General features: G+C 42.4%; 1 protein-coding gene across 2 annotated transcripts in view; it reads left to right on the forward strand.

Moving 5' to 3' along the window:
* The window catches only part of FBLN1 (fibulin 1), an 82,736-nt gene extending 69,507 nt beyond the window's left edge, over positions 1-13,229 (forward strand). For both annotated transcript variants that reach the window (XM_074825623.1, XM_074825625.1), the window contains exon 17: positions 12,025-13,229. In XM_074825623.1, the coding sequence (XP_074681724.1) occupies positions 12,025-12,164 (140 nt within the window). In that variant the 3' untranslated portion in view covers positions 12,165-13,229. The remainder of the gene's footprint in view (positions 1-12,024) is intronic.
* The last annotated feature ends 5,033 nt before the right edge of the window (positions 13,230-18,262 follow it).

The following is an 18,262-nucleotide window of genomic DNA, read 5'->3' on the forward strand; positions in this document are numbered from 1 at the left end:
ATGGGCTGCCCAGGGCAGTGGGGGAGTCCCCATCCCTGGAGGGGTTGAAGAGTCGAGTTGACCCAGTGCTGAGGGATCTGGTGGAGTAGAGAACAGTCAGTGTGAGGTTCATGGTTGGACTGGAGGATCTTCAAGGGCTTTTCCAACCCAGATGATGCTGGGATTCTGTGATTCTGTCTTGCCCTACCCCTGTTCCTCTTTTACACCTCTCAGAGAAGGATGCAGCTCAGCTTTGAGCTGCACTGCAGGGCAGCAGTTATCGAATCGCTCTGGGGACGCAGGCATTTGTGCCTGTTCCTGGGATAACATGCCACTGCAGTCAGCACTGCACGTGCTGGCCCAAGTCATTAGGAGTCCTCTTCATGCCACTGGTGCAATATTTGCTGTTACCATACCAAAATCACCGTAATAAGGAACACTGGTGTTGCATGAAGTGATCTGGACCTTTGTGGTGCTTGAAAGGGAAATCCCCCTCTCCTGTACCTCTGAACAAACACTCCAGCCCTTTCCCTGTTGTCAGCATTACTGCTTGTGCAGGAACCTACATTTTTGGTTCTTTTCTTTCAGGTGTTAATCCAAGGGAAGGGGTGGAGGACATAGCAGGACCACTATTTTTGATCAGCTTAAACCAACAGTGAAATTGCCCTGAGTGTCATGTAGCTTATGGAAGTGCCATTTTATGTGTCCAAACTTACTTCTGAAGCATTTTATAAGCACTTGGTGGCTCAACAGTTGAAAATTAGGCCATTTTTTTAGGAATTTGAATAAATATCTTGGAGGTTCATGTTTGAAAAGTATATATTTTTGAAAACCTTGTCCCCAGATACTTCAGCAACGATACGTATAGCCAGCCACATTCCTGTGAAGCAGTTCTCCATCAGCATGGAAACCTTGTTAACATCCATCTCTAACTTGATTCTCCAAATCTATTATTTTGTGCAGTGTTCACCATCAAGCCTGAATGAAGGTCTAATTCACAGTGTTATGAGGGCAATATACTTCAAAGCAAGAGGAAATCTATTTCAGTACTTGTATTTTGATTAATGAGTTTTCTGAATCCTTTAACCATATTTATGTTTGTCAGGTGTGGCAGCTCAAGGATTAATGATATCTTCAGAGCTATTTTTCTGTATATGATTTGATGCCTGCAGTGATGATTACCAAGAAATATTTCATTTTCCAAAGAGCAGCCACTTATTAATAAAACAGATTGTATCAGAAACTGTAGAGCACCACATAGCAGGAGCCTACATTGTTATTGTCACAAATAATTGAGAGAAATATAGATAGCTTTCGCCAAAAAAAAAAAAAAAGGAAAAGAAAATGAAAAGGACTATTTAGTTTTTGAGAGATGGAGGAATCTAAGGTGTACATTAACTTTCTGAAGTCAGCAGACATCTGGTGGTCTGGGAAATGCCTGCAGTTTGACAGCTAGATTGTGCCTTTAGGCACAGTCATGAACTAGAGAGGACTGGAGGAACATAATGCCTGTGAGACTGCCTATGGAGGCACAGCCCACTGCTGTGAAGGGTAAGAAGAAGGGCTTCTACAGGTATACAAGAGCAAAAGGAAGACTAGGAAAAATGTGGGCCTGCTTCTGAATGAGGCGTGAGACCTAGTGAGAAAAGACACAGAGAAAGCTGAAGTATTCAATGCTGCCTTTGCTTCATTCTTTACTGATAAGACTGGCCTTCAGGGGTCCCGGGGCCCTCAGAGCGATAGGAATGTCTGGAGCAAGAAATACTCACCCTCGGTGGAGGAGGATCAGGTTAGGGAACACTTAAACAAACTGGACATACCCCAAGTCCATGGGAGCTAATGGGGTGCCCCCAGAAGTGCTGAGGGAGCTGGCCAATGTCACTGCGAGGCCACTCTCAATTATCTTTGAAAGAATGTGGTGATCAGATGTTCCCGTGGACTGGAAGAAGGCAAATGTCACTGCAAGCTTCAAGAAGGCCAAGAAGGAGGATCTAGGGAACTACCGGCTGGTCAGCCTCACCTCAGTCCATGGGAAGGTGATGAAGCAAATCCTCCTGGAAACCATTTCCAAGCATATTAAGGACAAGAAGGTGACTGGAAGTAGTCAGCAAGGATTTATGAAGGGGAAATCATGCCTGACCAACCTGACAGCCTTCTACAAAGAGATGACTGGATTAGTGGATGAGAGAAGAGTGGATGTTGTTTATCTTGACTTTAGTAAGGCTTTCAACACTGTCTTCCCATAATACCCTCATAGGCAACCTGAGGAAATGTAGACTAGATAAGTGGACAAGGAGGTAGATTGAAAAATGGCTGAACTGCCGGGCTGAAAGGGTTGTGATCAGCAGGACAGCTAGCACCCAGTCACCAGTGGTCTAGCCCAAGGATCAATATTGGGGCCAATTTCTTCTTTAATAGCCTGGGTGATGGGACAGAGGGCACCTTAACAGGTTTGAAGAGGAGACAAAACTGTGCTTAGTGGCTGATACACCAGAGGGTTGTGGTGCCATTCAGAGGGACCTCGACAGGGTAGAGTAATGAATGGGCTGACAGGAACCTCATGAAGTTCAGCAAAGGGAAGTGCAAAGTCCTGCCGCAGGGGAGCAATAACCCAATGCACCAGTATACACTGGGGGCCTATCAGCTGGAAGCAGCTCTTCAGAGAAAGACCTGGGTGTCCTGGTGGACACCAGAGTTGATCATGAGCTAATGATGTGCCCTTGTGCCAAAAGCAGCCAATGGGCTGCGTTAGGAAGAGTGTTGCCAGCAGGCTGAAGGAGGTCATCCGTCCCCTCTGCTCAGCACTGGTGAGGTCACCACTGGAATGCTGTGTCCAGTTTTGGGCTTCCTGGTACAAGAAGGATGTAGACATCGTGGAGTCCAGAAAAAGGTGGTGAAGACGATTAAGGCACTGGAGCATCTGTCATATGAGGAGAGGCTGAGAGAGCTGGGACTGTTCAGCCTGGAGAAGAGGAGGCTCAGGGGGAATCTGATCGATGTCATGGGAGGGAGTAAAAAAAAGACAGACTCTTCTCAGTGGTGTGGAAAGGACAAGAGTCAATGGGCGCAAATTGAAAGACAGGACATTCCATTTAAACATAGGAAAAAACTTATTTTCTTTACTGTAAAGGTGGTTGAACACTGGAACAGGTGCCTAGAGCTGTGGAGGCTCCATCCCTAGAGATACTCAAAACCAGACTGAACACAGCCCAGAGCAACATGCTGCTTTGAGCAAGGGGTTGTAGAGATGGTCTTCAGAGGTGCCTTCTGCGTCCACTATTCTGTGATTCTGATTCTGGATTGTGGTGATGTTGAAAACATAAGACTGGATTGTTACAAAAGGAAAAACTTTGCAGCTTTCACTCTACCAAATGCAGTAAGACATTCCCTAATGTGCAGTGTTGAAGCATTGTATTTTCAAAGCTAGGATACATTAAGCAATTGCCCAACAGTTGATTGACTTCCCTTCTCCCCTGGCACGGTATAGGTCAGTAAGTACTCTAGTAACTATGTTGGCAGAGCAATTTAAGCACTGAAAATCATTACTTTGTCATGAATTTTTGGAGTAAAGTGCAGCCTTTAGAAAAGGATTTTAATTAAATTTTAATGTAAGAAGAACGCCAAAACTTTTTACAGAAAAAAAATTGGATAAAATAGCTTAAAAATATGTATTTTCTGTTTATGATCAGGATGTGAATTATTTTTTAACCTTATTGATGAACTGAATATGAAATAACATTTTTCTTACAAATCTCAACTTCTTTGAGTTGAGGTCTACAGAGCCAAAAAAGTTTGGCTACATAGTTCTGGCTTCACACTGTAGATATGTATTTACATGTTGTAGTCTGAGATTGTCTGGTATTCAAGCCTAACCTGCAACTCATTGTCTACGGTTTGATCCAAGTTTATTTATGGCTGGATTTTTTTTTTCTCTTGCTCATTTCTGGAATGATCCTATCAACTTTGCCTTTTAAAATAGCCACTGCAACGATCATTTCCCTACTCCAAACTTCCTAATTGCCTGAACATCTCTTTTGAAACTATGACTAGGCTCTTAAGTAACACTGATGCATCTGAGATGTTTACTCTTAATTTTGAAAATCTTGGCCAGCGGTATAAAGCAAGAGGCCTTGAGGAGAAAAGCAAACTTGAAATTAGAGTCCAGGTTCTTGCATTAACATGAGGAGATCAGTCTTCTTGTGTTGCTTAAGGCAAACTCATAAACATGCATTTCCCCTACAAAAGGTTGTTCACCACACGTTACTGCTACCGTGATGGTGTTTTGGGCTACTTTTCTTTAATAGCCGTGCAATGGCTTTAGGTTCCAGGAGGCTGAGATGATAACTGCTCAGCTTCATTACTGCAATGTCCACACGGGATTAAAGAAGTTCACTAACATTAGGGGAGAGACTAGCAGACTATTTAAAGGCTATTTTTGTGATTCCCAAAAATCCATTGCTTAAAAAAGGGTAGTTACTGTTGTGTTGTGACAGCTAGGACTATTCATCTCTGACAAGGCTGTAAATAGGACCAGAATGTTTTTTGTGGGGAAACAGAGATCCAGGAACAGCCAAATGCAAGACTTCAGAACATAGGCTGGGATTATTTGGAGTTAATATAAACCCCAGTAAACTAGCTGAGTTTCAGTTGAGTTTAGACTCCAGTTCCACAGCTCTCACCACCTTCTCTGGTACTTGAATTTTTCCGAATTAATCATTTCATGTTCCGAGTATCCATTTAAAGCAGAAGGAAAATAGCTAGAGGAAAAATTATAAGGTGTTTTTTGTGTCATTGAAATCTCTCTCTTGTAGGTGTCACTAGCAGCTCGTCTCAAAAGTTCCATATGAAAACAGACAGCACTATCTCTCACCATGTAATAGCACGTTCTCTTGACAATCCTTCCTGTGGTTTTTCTTTTTTCAAAGGGGACACATTTTGTGATGGAATTTAGCTTTCGCTTACAATCAGACCTGTAGACTCATAGCCCGAGGATTAGGAAATTTAGGGGAAAAGCTGATTTGCTTGGGCTCTTATGCATCTCACATGGGATTTTATCTCATGAGGAATAGAAATGAGTATATTGCTACCAAAATGTCAGATATTCTGCCTGAAGAAGCTACGCATTTTTCAGCCCTAGTATGTAATCCTGCCTCTCACCTGTTAAGCTTCATACCCTGCTCAGCTTTTTGAGCCTGCTGTCCTGCCTGCCTTGCTGGCGTGTACTTGATTAGAAATTGCCTGGGGACCTCAGAGCTAGGCAGCCAGAGAACAGGCTGCATGTCAGCGGCAAAGAACGTCACTGCCCATAAGAATTACCAAGAAGATCCTCGGAGATTCTTCAGCTTTCCTCAGCTCTTAGACCCTTTGCTGTCTATGACTGTATTTTACAATGGAGCTGGTACTAACATTCTTCTGGAGCAGTATTCCACACAATAATTTATATCATATTTCATATGCCAAGTTGCTGTTAATTCTAACTAATGCAAAATATTCTTTTTTTATATATGGTCAGTAGATCCACTTACAGTAGAGTGAGTGTGAACTAATTCTCAGTTGTCCTATTAGTTTCTGATCTGTGAAAGTTAATTTTAATAATGCATGGCCAGGATGCAAACACGAAAAAAAGAATTCAGTAGCAGTGTGTGCTTATTTTGAAGGAAGTGTGAACACTGAGCTATGCTTGGACTTGTTTTTCTGCCTTTGGTATTTCAAATATATATTCCATTCTGATTATTTTAGATACTCAGAATGAATAAAAAGATGTGGTTTGTTCTATTTAGGACCAACTTAATATGTTAACTATAGATTAATGATTCAGAAAAGTGGATTGTTCTTTTCATCACTGTATGCTCTCGCAGTAACTTTTCACCATCCATCCTGAGTTTAGTCAGTTTATGGTCAGTTTTAGCTGACCACAGATCATACAATTAAACAATGTAAAAAGAAAAAAAAGCAAAATTTCCTACATAGTTTGTTCCCAGAATGGCTGAGTATTAAATTAGTACCTGCCTGTAATGTCAAGGGTGAAGTTTTGCACTAATAAAAAAGGGGCAATATACTGTTGGATTCAACTGATTGTAAAAAGCTACGTGTCTCTTTTTTGACTTGGCATCTGAGAGGAGTCACAGAACGGAGACTGTGTGCTTGCTGTGAGCACAAAGGGAGATAAAAAGGTAGTTTTGTTACTGTCCTCTGGCATGTGATGACCAGAACAAGACAATATAGCTGTAACCCTGTGTGTGGGGGAAAAGATGGGAAGGTGGTAAGACGAAAAGGGCTCTTGTGCTTGTTACTTAACCCAAAGCTTTAAATGTGGTTGAGGGAGTTGATCAAATTTTTGATAATTCTGTTTATTGTATTTTCCTAAGCATAGCCCACAGGTTATTTGGAAGAACAACTTTTGATTTGGCAAGAGTTTGGGTTGTTTAATATGTACACAAATACATATGCATAGGCAGGTAAGGCAAGAGGAGGTTTCCCTCAGCACATCCCCTCTTCCAGCACTCATCAGATCGAGCTCCCCCATAATCAGCACTCCCTGTGGCCTCTCCTTCAGCCTCTGATCCCTTGCCTGCTCCACTAACATGATTTTGGGGGGGTTCTTAAAAGTTTAGGTGTTCCAAGGCTCTCTTTCTGAGGAATGGGTACTGCTTATGTCTGTACTGTGTTCTTATGATAATACAGATTTAAATATTTGGCTAGACTTAAGAATCAATCCCTGTGGAAAATCCTGCGACCTTCACCTCCGGAACAGAAAACATAACATAAGGCATCCTCTCTACCAGCCCCAAACAGCCTTTTCTAGTGGCAGTGTGAAAATAAGCTTCTTTGGTTCTGCTTTGCTTTCTGGCAAGCCGTGGAGATCCCTGTTAGAGGAAACTTTCTCTAGAGAAAATGCAAATGCAGTGTTCAGCAAGAGGGGTAAGGAACACAATGACCCAGATTCATTGCAAGTGTAATTGCTGCAGATTTTGTGGTTAGCAGTGGGGAAAAAAAAGAAGAAAAAAAATTTTTTTTTCTTAAAAAGGTATTTTGGAGAGTTTTGCAAGTGCTCCTTCAGCATACTGGGCAGTGAGCTTACCACAGAAGTCAGAATCAGGAGTCTGGATTGCTGGAGACAAAAATGTTAATGCATGATAATGCAGGGACTTGTCACCCAGAATGGGTTAATGTGGTAACAAAACAGCAGTGTTTCTCTTAAGTTCAAAATGGAGCTTCTTAGCAAATCAGCTGCCTAATGCAAAAATACAAGCAGAAACCAGACACAGAGGTGAATTGCCTAAGGCTCTCACATATTTCAAAGCAGAGAAATGTAATGATATCTTAAAGAGGTATAGACAAGCCAAGGAATACCTGTGGCATCTGATTACAATAATAGAAATTCTGCTGAAAGGCTTAGGAAGATTAACAATATTAACCTTGCTGTCTTATTTATCCCATCTTCTTTGATAAGCAAAGCCTCAGTAATCCAGTGACAGTGGCTCTAAGATTGCTGGTTGTTGTCATTATTCTCACTTGAAAATAAGTATTATATGTTATTTAGGTTGATGTCTTCACTACACATGGTGATATACTTTTGCCTTAGACAAAATCGAAATAGGAAACATGAAAGAAGAAGAAACAGGGCAAGAGAGCAGCTCAGTGTATTAATTACAGAGCTTTAAAAGTTCTGGGCCACGGTCAGACTATCAGTGCAGAAATAACTGTGACATCCAAACACTTACTGCCTCTTGAGCCAAGGCTGTTTGCTTACACAGATCAGCAGATGGGAAGGATTGGCATAGATCCTGTTTGCAGTCAGGGCAAAGTGTGCAAGAAAAAAGAAGCCTTATTATTGTTTTCTAAAAGGAGGTCAGCAAACCATGAAGATACCCCAGCAGATTTGGGACATGTAATAACATCTCTGCTCAGTTAACAAAAAAGCAAAACCAAACAAACGTGAGCTGATGGAAAGTCATCTGCCTGGCCTGTGACACGTAGTGTTTTCTGTAGGTTGAGTCTGTGTTTGGGTCACAGATGATGAACCCAGGAGTATAAACAGCAAGAGCAGCACATCAGCCTGGAGGGTAACGGCGCTTGCTTGCATAGATGTGCCTGTAGGCAGGACAACACAGATGCTCAGGACTGCCTGGCACGTGGGATTCAGCAGCAGTGCAAATCTCCCTGTTCGTTTATTATCAGTGATTCACCCTGTTTTAATATAGACAAATATTCTCCTGGCTTTTTTTTCTGTGCAAAATGCTAACCTAGCTGAAACCTGATTTTGTTGGAAAAGGATTTGGGTGAACTTGCTTAAATAAACTCATGCCATTTTACCAGCTGTAGAGCCTGCAGCTTTGGTCCCAGAGAGGACCAGCTGATGGTGTATTTGAGAGCCCTGTTTTCAGGTCACTTAAACACCATTGTTCTCCTGGCATCCTATAGAGAGTGACTCACAGGACAGTGTGTACTGCTACAGCCATCCAGGAGCAAGTCCCAGTCTGCAGTTATCCCCATGTCAAATCTGAGTGGCTCCATCCAGCTACTTTGGATTTAGACTGGTAAAAAAAAGAGATCAAAAAGCGGCTGCTTTATTTCTACATTTCCTGACTTTTCAGTACTTTTAAAAATTGTAACCTTCCTATTACTATAAAGTATGTTTTTATACTTAATATTCAGCCATAAATGCCGAAGGATGCCAGACCACAAATCTGGACCCAGCATTAGTCTGCCAAAAGGCATAGTGGAACAACATGTTGATGCAAATATTGCAGAAACTGATAAATCCACATTGCTTAAAAACATCCAGAGTTATTACACGCGGCATCTTTGAATGTGTAATGTGTCCTGTGCTAAATACTCATGAGCTATTGGCTGATTCACTGAGCCACGTATGTGACTGACATGGACCAGGCCTGAGTCTCAAGCTTTTTCTTTAGACATCTGTTTGTGAGGGTAGGCACAAGGCCCTGCCGGCCTTGTTGGGGGCTGGAATAGCTGCTCCTCCCTTGTACCTGACAGGAGAGGCACGAGGCATTAGGGAATCAGACACAGGGAGCATCAGAAGGCAGTGGCACATTATAGCAGGTGGCCTTTAACAGCATTTCTGAGCCAAGTCCTAGGACCACGGCAGCCAGGTCACTGGGAGTTGGGTGAGTGTGCAGCCAGGTTTCAGGCTCCGAGCAGCTTTGCTATTGCATGGTTTCCACCTGCATTTGTCATTGAGTTTGGTGGAGAAAAATACTCAGGTTTTCCATTTTAGCACTTTCTACCAAAAAAGTAATCTGCCAAGAGCTGAAAACATGTCATATGCGTTTATCCAGTAGAACATTTCAATGGTTTTTTCTTACTCTTTTCTTTTTCTTTCTTCTGCCCATGTAGAATGACTTCATCCTTATACACACGCTGTAGCACAAACCCATCTGACTGCATCATCCTATTTATCTAATAGGAGAGGGAGGCAAACGGTTCTTTTGCACTGGTGGTCATTTCAGGACCATCCAGGACATTGGCACAATGAACTGGATAAATAAATATTGTGAGAGTATTGTGTTTCTTTGTCCATTCCTTCAGTTTCTTGCTTCAACACAGCCATCTTAACGTGATTTTAAGACTGCAGCAAGAGAACTGTGGGGAAAAGTACTGCCACATGGATCACAGGGTGTTTGCCCATTCTACCTTGAAAAGAAATGTTCCATTTTTTCTGCCTATTAACAGAATGCATCCGAACAAGAATGAGAAAGTTACTAATTGCTTTGAATGCTACATCAGTCATGTACGGATAGATGCCATACTGTGGCATAAACCATCTTGAGTAGAATTGCATCACGTCAGAAAAAAACACAATTTGCAATCCCACTCCTAGACTAGAGTAGACTCTACTAGAGTAGAGCAAGAAAGTGTAGAACACTATAAAAAGATTGCTAAATGGAAACAGCAACCTTTGCCATCTGAGGCTTGGTGATCACTGCATGAACCACTAACAGGGTGGGTTAAACAGCTTGCCAGTGCTGAGCGATTCCAATGCCGTGTGTTTCCGTGGTTGTCAGTTAAAGCAGTGCCTGCAATAATGTGATGTGTCGTTAGCAAAATGCTTTAAATGTTACCCTAAAGGGAGGGCAATTTTAGCAAGGCTTTTCTTTTTCAATATATCATCTGCCAAGCCCAGTCATTTTTATAAGGTGCAGGAGAGTAGCCAAGAAAACTAAAAAAAAAAAAAAAAAAATTTTATATATGTATGTATGTACATATAAATTGTAGGGGGAGGGATGCTTGAAAAGTGTATTCATCAAATATGGCAAGCAAAGTGAATGTGGTGAAAAGTTTGCAGTTTTACTGCATGCTGAAGATATTAGTTAGTATTTAAACAGGACAAAACTGTAATGTCATCACTGCCTTAGAAGAAGGTGCTGACAGCCTCCATAAGCAAACGTTTATCTCTCCCATCAGATCTCAAGCCAATGTGTTCATAGGGGACTGCTGCAGGAGTTCGGTTGGGGCTCCGTGAAAGTGCTGGTGTGCTGCCCGCTTGTGAAACATAACCCCCAGCATGCAGAAGGAAATGCAACTTAAATAATCCTTTCTTAAACTGTGTATTTCCTTCTGAATCAAACGCCCTGTCAGACAAGTCAGTTGTCAGAAGGAGGTGTCTGCGGAGGGGGGTCTCCACCAGACTCCCTCTGCCTGCTGGCTGACCTCAGGTTCACGTGATTTTGACCTTTTGGATACATCCTTTCAGAGGAGAGCCCTTTGGTAGCTCCCTCCTCTGTAACACCAGGCCTAGAAAATAGCCATGAAGTGAGAACATGTTTACGATCTGATCTTGAGCCTTTGGAGTCAACGGCAAAGCTCCCAGTGACTTTCTTTTGTGTAGGTCTGAACCTGTAACACTATTCTGTTTAGCCACATCGTGTCAAGGCACCGATAAGACCTCGTGGCCCAGCTGGGCCTCCCCGGGGTCCTCTCCCATGCCCTGCCCAGAGGCCAGGAGCCCCATTTCAGCTTCAGGCCCTGCCTGAGCAGTGCTGGAAGAGGGCTGGTCTCCAGCTCCATCACAGCCGTAGATCCTCTTGCTGTTGACCCTGACCCACACGTTGCCTCCACGGTTTGACTTAGGCCCAGCGTCATCACCATGAACTTGCCTGGTGACCTGGGCCCTTGGTTGAACCTGGCTGTCCCCCTGGCCTGCCCTGCTGCCTGACTGGGGTGGTGGCACAAGCCCTGAATGGAGGATCCCTGCCCTGCCACCCCCCCGAGGACCCCACCACTCTCATCCCCTCCCTGTCCTCATCCTGCCACACCTCAGCACTGGGCCTCCTCCGTGTAAAACAAACCAAGGGACTAGAGCCCTAAAGAGAGAGCTTACTTCTCCCTTGCCACTTCCTTCCTCATTATCAAGCCCTGATGTTGGTGAGGGAATGGCCGCCATCCCTGTGAGGAATGACTCAGGGACAGATGCTGTGATAATCCCCCTTTCCTCATTAAACTCCCCTGCTTTTACTCCCATCGCTTCCAGGGGGTTGTCCATCCGTGACGTGGCACACAAACAATTTACAGATTAGCGTCGTCTGATGTTTATAGGGAAAGTGTTGATTTTACTGCTGCATTACAAATAATTTCTACTGTTCCAAATGAAATGCTGTTTTCAACACGGAACCAGAAATTGCATGGCATTCCCAGGTGTGCGTGCTCATGTACTCCTCAGGGCAACGTGTGTACTGGCTTACCTAGGGAAAGTCTCCTTATGTCCTACCTCACAAGCAGTGTCACAGACTGCTTACAGAATTTATCTCTCTGAATAAAATCTAAAAAAAAATCACTCATTTCAGAATATATGGGTTTTCTGCCATTGGTAGCATTTTAGTGCTCCTTCTAGATCTTCTTCAAGGTATTTTGATTCAAAAGTTATATTTTATTCTTATTGTGCAAGGTTTCTTGCAAGCTATTTATGGATCCAATAGATAAAATAACTTTCCATCAGCTATACTGAACACGAAGGGGTGTGTAGCTCATCCAAACCCATCTGATTCTCCTGTTAATCTCAGCTTCCTATTTCTACCCCAACAGGTGTAGTTCGCCAGGTGAGGCCCATCGTTGGACCTTTCCATGCCATCCTGAAACTGGAGATGAACTACGTCATGGGTGGAGTGGTATCTCATCGTAACATCGTCAACGTTCACATCTTTGTCTCCGAGTACTGGTTCTGAGAGAGCGTTTAAAATCCCAGACAAGCAAGCCGCTCCAACCTAAATCGTTACCACAAACTATTATGTCATATACTTGTTTGTAAAACCCAATAGTGTGGTTTTTTTGTTTTATTTTTAAATATTTGGTTTATAGTTTAAGACAAATAACAAGCTATTATGTTGATTAGACATAGGGTGGAGAAAACTAAGTGAGCCTGATGTAGTTGTCTGTATAAATAAGTAGTGTGTAAAAGTGCTCAGCTGCCTAGTGAAATGTAAAACTTTTCTAAATGTTTAGGCAGATCTTAACTATTGGTCCTTGGCCAGATAACCAGAGCGACTGAGGATGTGGAAAAAACCAGATGTCAGAGTTCATTGGGATGAATATATGGTATCTTTGGATGGAGAAGTTTGATAAGGATTAGTAATTTCACCTCAATATTAACTACCTTGAAGGAGTCAGATTGTCAGAAAGAGCTAAATATTCGCTTTTGGGCCCCGGTAGGATAATTCTGAATAGGCAGCCAGAATTGCTAATCATTTCTGAAAAGTTTAGCCTAGATATTTAAAAAGCACCATTCAGCTATGGCTACAAGAGGAAGTGCAAAAGGAACTAGAAATAGTAAGAGATTAACAAGCTATTGCACATATTAAAAAATACTCCTTTTTTTGGTACTTATTATTTGATTGTAAGATTATGTTTGATTCTAATTAATCAAATACCTCTAATTGAAATTAACCTGTTACAAGGATAAGGCATATTGCTTAAATTCCAGTCTCATCTGTACTCAGCAACACATGGCACTCAGACCTCTGTCTCACGTCTACTCCGGAGTAAAGCTCCGTACCTTTCTAAAACTGGTAATAAAATTAGCACGTTAAACTGTACATTTCCTATGCACCAAACCAAGGCATATGTAATAATATAATGAAACTCTCACAAATAAATGAATGTTTAATGTATTTTCTGGGCATCAAAGTAATGTATCTTTTTTATTACAGAACAGAAAATAAATAGCTCCATGTTTCAGTTTGTTACGTTTGTTAAGATATGAGGAAATAAAGTCAGATGGGGAATACTCAGAAGTATGCTCTGCTTTCTGCTTACCAGAAAAATCGTGTGATACATCTCCCGTAAGCAAATTAATTATGTGTATATATACACATTCCCAAACAGTCCACTGTTTCATCAATCATTATTGGCACTAGGCATTTGTCTCTTCCTTTTATACAAAAGCCCCTGCAGCTTAAGGGAATCTTTCATTGACCTGAATGGTCTTTGAATAAGAAGAATAAAGATCATCCTCTGTGATCCATTGCAAATAAAAGACCATAGCAACTCTACTGTGTACACAGAGGAGCCTTCATTCCGTTCTCTGTGGCAGGGAAGCTTCTCTGCCTGCAGCATTCTCACTCCTTAAATGAAGATTTGATGATAACACATTCTCGTAAGTAAAATTTGACTAAAGGGTACCCTCTTGACGGTGTTTGTTCCCCCCACACTTACAGAGCACCCCAACCCCATACATAGCCTGGTTTTCAGGACGCCATCAGCTTAAAATGCGTTCAGTGTTGTCAGTGGCTACCTCTACAGTCCTTAGGCTTTCAATAAATAGTTACACATTTCTGCAGAAAAATGGTGTGAAGCAGATGTATTTGTCGCAGGTGACTTTCATCATTCAAGTAACTGATAAAGATTTTGGAAAACTCCAGATTACAAGAGATACTGTTGGCTTCAGTGATTACTAGCCTATGTAATTCTGATTTAGATTGGAAAGTAAAATGTTTTATTACATTAATAGAGTCCAGGAAAAGGAGGATGAAAGACTCTCCTGATACCGTCAAGTTCTTTTTCTTGTCAGCGTAGGAAAAGTAAGTAGCCTTAGTACCAAAAATACAAAAACTGTTTCCATCTGATTTTCTAGACTGTAATTTTTGATCCTTTATTTCCTCTGGAAGTGGTATTTAGTTACAGTGGAAAGAGCTTCGGGACAGCAGAAATCTAATTTTAGGATCAAACTGATGAACAAACTAATTTACAAACTTCTTCTTTCTGTAAAGGAGAAACCACACACCACCACAGACACACACCTCTCCCCTTCTGTCTGCATTTCTGAGTAAAAATAGGATAGAAGAAGGATTACTGCTACTTCCTGGAAAACTGTTTTCCAACATTGTCCCAAATAATCTTTGAAAATTGCAAGCAGCTTTTTAAATATTCCCGATGTCATATGAGAACATCGATCCAGTGGGTGATTTTGTGTTTTGTGCACAATAAAATTAAAGAGTGCTTAGTGCCACGGTCACTGTGATGTGTCTTAACTTTTAATAGGTCAGCACAGAAAAACTAGATAATTCCATAATGATAGGAAAGATTAAATATTTCTCTCATCCAAACCTGTGACATTAAAGTTTCATTTGTTGCAAGTGGGACAAGCTGAGACTATTTGTACTTTCCATTGGCAAAAGCCCTCACTTTGAGGGCTTTTCTTTTGCTGTGCTCTCTCTGGATTGATTAGATCTAAGTTGAAATCATTGTCATTGTGGGGAAATTGTGGGGAAACAGAATCACAAGCAAATCTTGCATTTAGAAGAAAACGACCAGAAGAAGTATAGACTGCTGAGCGTTCATTACGCTGCTTTTTAAGAGTCATCTGCTCAGTCACACACAGAGTGATACCATGTGCCCTGGAAAAACAATCACACACCATTAAAAGAATGAGTAGCAATAACACACAATTACAGATACTACGTGGGATCAAATTACCGGATAAACTGTCTTATTTGACACTAGAGGAGTACGGAGAGACAAAAATCACTCGAATAAGCAAAGGCTCACAGGTGACGGCCAGATTCCTGACGGGAGGAGCAGCAGGTCTCAGGTTGTTCTGCCAAAAGTCAGGTGTCCTGCAGAGGTGGGAAGACTTCTTGTGTGCTACAGGGACTGCTTCTAGGACAAGTCTCATGGCAGGAGAAATTGCCTTGGAGTTGTTTCTAGTGGGATTAGGACAGTTTGCTGGAGTAAGCATTCAGTGTACGTAGATGGTTCTGAGTAATCGGGACCATACCCTTAGTCAACTAAATTAATAACAAGCCAGGAGTTTTTCAGCTCAATTTGCTGATAGACTGATCTACTTTCTACTTCTTCAGTTTTAAAATCACTTCTTGATGGATCTGCAATTTATTAGCAGATAAAGAAGGCAAAATAGTGACTGCTTTTAGAGGGGGAGGGCACGACAGCCAAGGACAATAGCAATGAAGAACAAACAAGTTTCGTAACTGTTCAAATCGGTACATTCCACGTGTGATAGCTGGATAAGCTTGTGCAGGGATGACAAAATTTATTTCGTGATTTGGAGAGAAATACTGGGTGCCTTTCCAGGGTAGCTGTCCTAACTATAGTGTATGGGAACTCTTGGAAACCGCTGGTGACTGACTGGAACACTCCAACATGGCAAATTGCTTGTCAGCACTGTGAATACATCCATTATTTGGAGCTCGTGCAGCATTAATGTGTTCCTGTCTCAACCACAAAATCACACTACGCCTGATTTTGGCCCATTAAAAAATATTATAGCATCCACTTCGCCCATCCAGTTCGTGACTGCTTCTGTGCCTGAACACATGCAATCAATCAGGGCTGCGAGCAGGGCCCTGGTGAAATCTCCTGCCTCGTGCAATGCAGGGTGGAGTGACAAGCATGGCCCAAGCTGACTTCTGGAGCAGAGTGAGTTACACCACTGTCCCCAACACGTGAGGGACTGCGCTTTCTGTGGAAGCAGGCTCAAGGCAGTTGTGTTCTTACATCCTTTAAAACAGAGACGGTTTCCAGATTAAATACAGTAACTCTTTGTAATGATCTGTAGTTGAATTAGCAAGTGTATGTGGATGACAGCCAATATTTCAAGCCAGTAACTGAAGTGAATGCAATTATTATTTAATATCTAATTCTGAAGAGTGGCATAAAGCCACCAATTCAACACCGGCTGCCTTATATCAGCTGGTACATAGGTATCGCTGTGAAGACAACTCCTTCCAGGAGCGAGTGTCAGAAGATCTTTAAATACGCCGTTTGTTCCACTGAACACAGAGATTGTGCTCTGCTCATCAGCCAATGGGATCTTGCTGCCTTTATTTTTTAAACAAGTATTTGCATTTTTGGTCTGTTTGTGAAAATGTTGTGGGGGTTCAAAATGAATCTGAGGCAGTTCCAAGCAGAATGCAAGATGAGGCTGTTGGAATAGGCTGCCCAGGGAGGGGGTGGAGTCACCATCCCTGGGTGTGTTTAAGGGTCGTTTGGATGAGATGTTGGGGGATGTGGTGTAGGGGAGAACTTTGTAGAGTCGGGCTGATGGTTGGACTCGATGATCCCAAGGGTCTTTTCCAGTCTGAATGATTCTGTGATTCTGTGAATTCAGTAGAATCAAACTAAATAAATGTGCTCCTTAATATTATTTTTTTTTTCTTTTTGAGAAAATCAAAATCTGCTTATAAAAGCATTCTGCAATTTTTGTCTCTACTGTGGGCATACCTACTGTCCTGATATTTTGTCTTCTCATTTGAAAGGTATTTGTTTTCTATAGCACGGGTTGAGTTTGGGTCCACTGGCTGCCACTTTGCTTTTGTTTTTAGCACATTTAACACCCAGTCAGAACTAAACATTTTCCTTTTGATTTGTGGAACAGGCATTCTCTATGAAAGGAAAAAGAAAAATCCTTCTCTTCCCTAAATTGGGATTTTTGCTGGCTCTTTAAAAGACATCAGCTGAGGTCTCCTAGGGATGCTCATTCCAAGGGCGTGAAGTCAGTCACCCTCGAAAATAGCACTTGATTGTTCTCTCTCAACCAAGTCTGAAGCGAGCGCAGTTTTGATAAAAATGCCAGAGCCACTTCTGGTTGGCCAGCATGTGTTTAGCCATTAGTTAAGAAATACTGTTTCTCCTAAGCAAGTCAGAGGGACCAGAATCTGATTTATATCTCAGGCTCCCGAGTTTGGCTGAGGTTTCAACCCCTGCCTGCACAGGCAGTCCTGCACCCTCACCTGCCCTCCGCGCACCTCAGCATCTGCCCATCCCAGCCGGGGCTCCCCGGGCGGCCCTGCGTGCCTGTGGAGGACACCCCTCCCTCAAATTCCATGTCTGGTCTGACGCCGAACGGTCCCCCCCGCTCTGCAACAGCAAGGAATGCCAAAGCCCTTCCCGACATCAATTCTGCTTTCTGAGAGCCTTTGTTCCCTGCTGCCTGCGGTGAGCGCAGGAGGTGTGAGGCTGTGTGGAAATTGCTGCTACTAGACAAGAGAGACATAAAGTACACCCACCAAGTCTCCAAAATCATTGATCTGATGAAAGATTTTTCATTCCTGCTGTGGCTAAGAATGTGCTATCTGTTCTTTAATGAGCCCTTTTTTTTTGCTTTCACCTTATCCTGTTTCATCTTTTTTTTTTTTTTCTCTCCCTCTCTTTATTTTCTCTCCCCGCATACATCTTTTTCTTTTCTTCTATCACTGAGTGTTTACTTGTAACTGAGCAATTGAAGTTAAACATGTCTTTTCCAACCTGAATGATTCTATGATTCTATGTCCACCAGACCCAGAAGAGAGATCTTGAAGAGCTGCAGAAAGAAAACTTCTCCTGGGTTCACTGCAGACAGAGGCACGCCGTACTTTCATACCCCAGATGTTTTACTGTGGCGCTCTGAATCACATCTAGATCATGCCAGGATGGGCACCTGCGTGGAACAGTTGATGGCCACCCTCTTGTAAACATTTCTTACAAGTAAATCCACGTAGCTCATCACTTCAAAGAGCAATAGCCAGTGTGAAGCGTGGAGCAATAGAGAAGACTCAAAAGCCCTCTTCTGTAAAATATTCCCATTTGGGATGGTACTTTGTCACTCCCTATGGGAAGAGAGGCCACACAGGGGGTCTCTGAGCTTCCTGCATCATGGCAAACAGAATATGTGAATCAATCACGCTTCACCTACGCGGGGTCAGAGGATCCAGGTTAAGTCCCTGCTGACCGCGGTTAATGCAGAGAAGCAACGTGAGCACAAGACACAAACATACTTTTTCCCTTCTGCTTCCAGATCTGGTTTTCTGAGGGTTTCTGTGTGTGTGTGTGT

This window comes from Strix aluco, chromosome 5, assembly GCF_031877795.1.
Source record: "Strix aluco isolate bStrAlu1 chromosome 5, bStrAlu1.hap1, whole genome shotgun sequence".
NCBI lineage: Eukaryota > Metazoa > Chordata > Aves > Strigiformes > Strigidae > Strix > Strix aluco.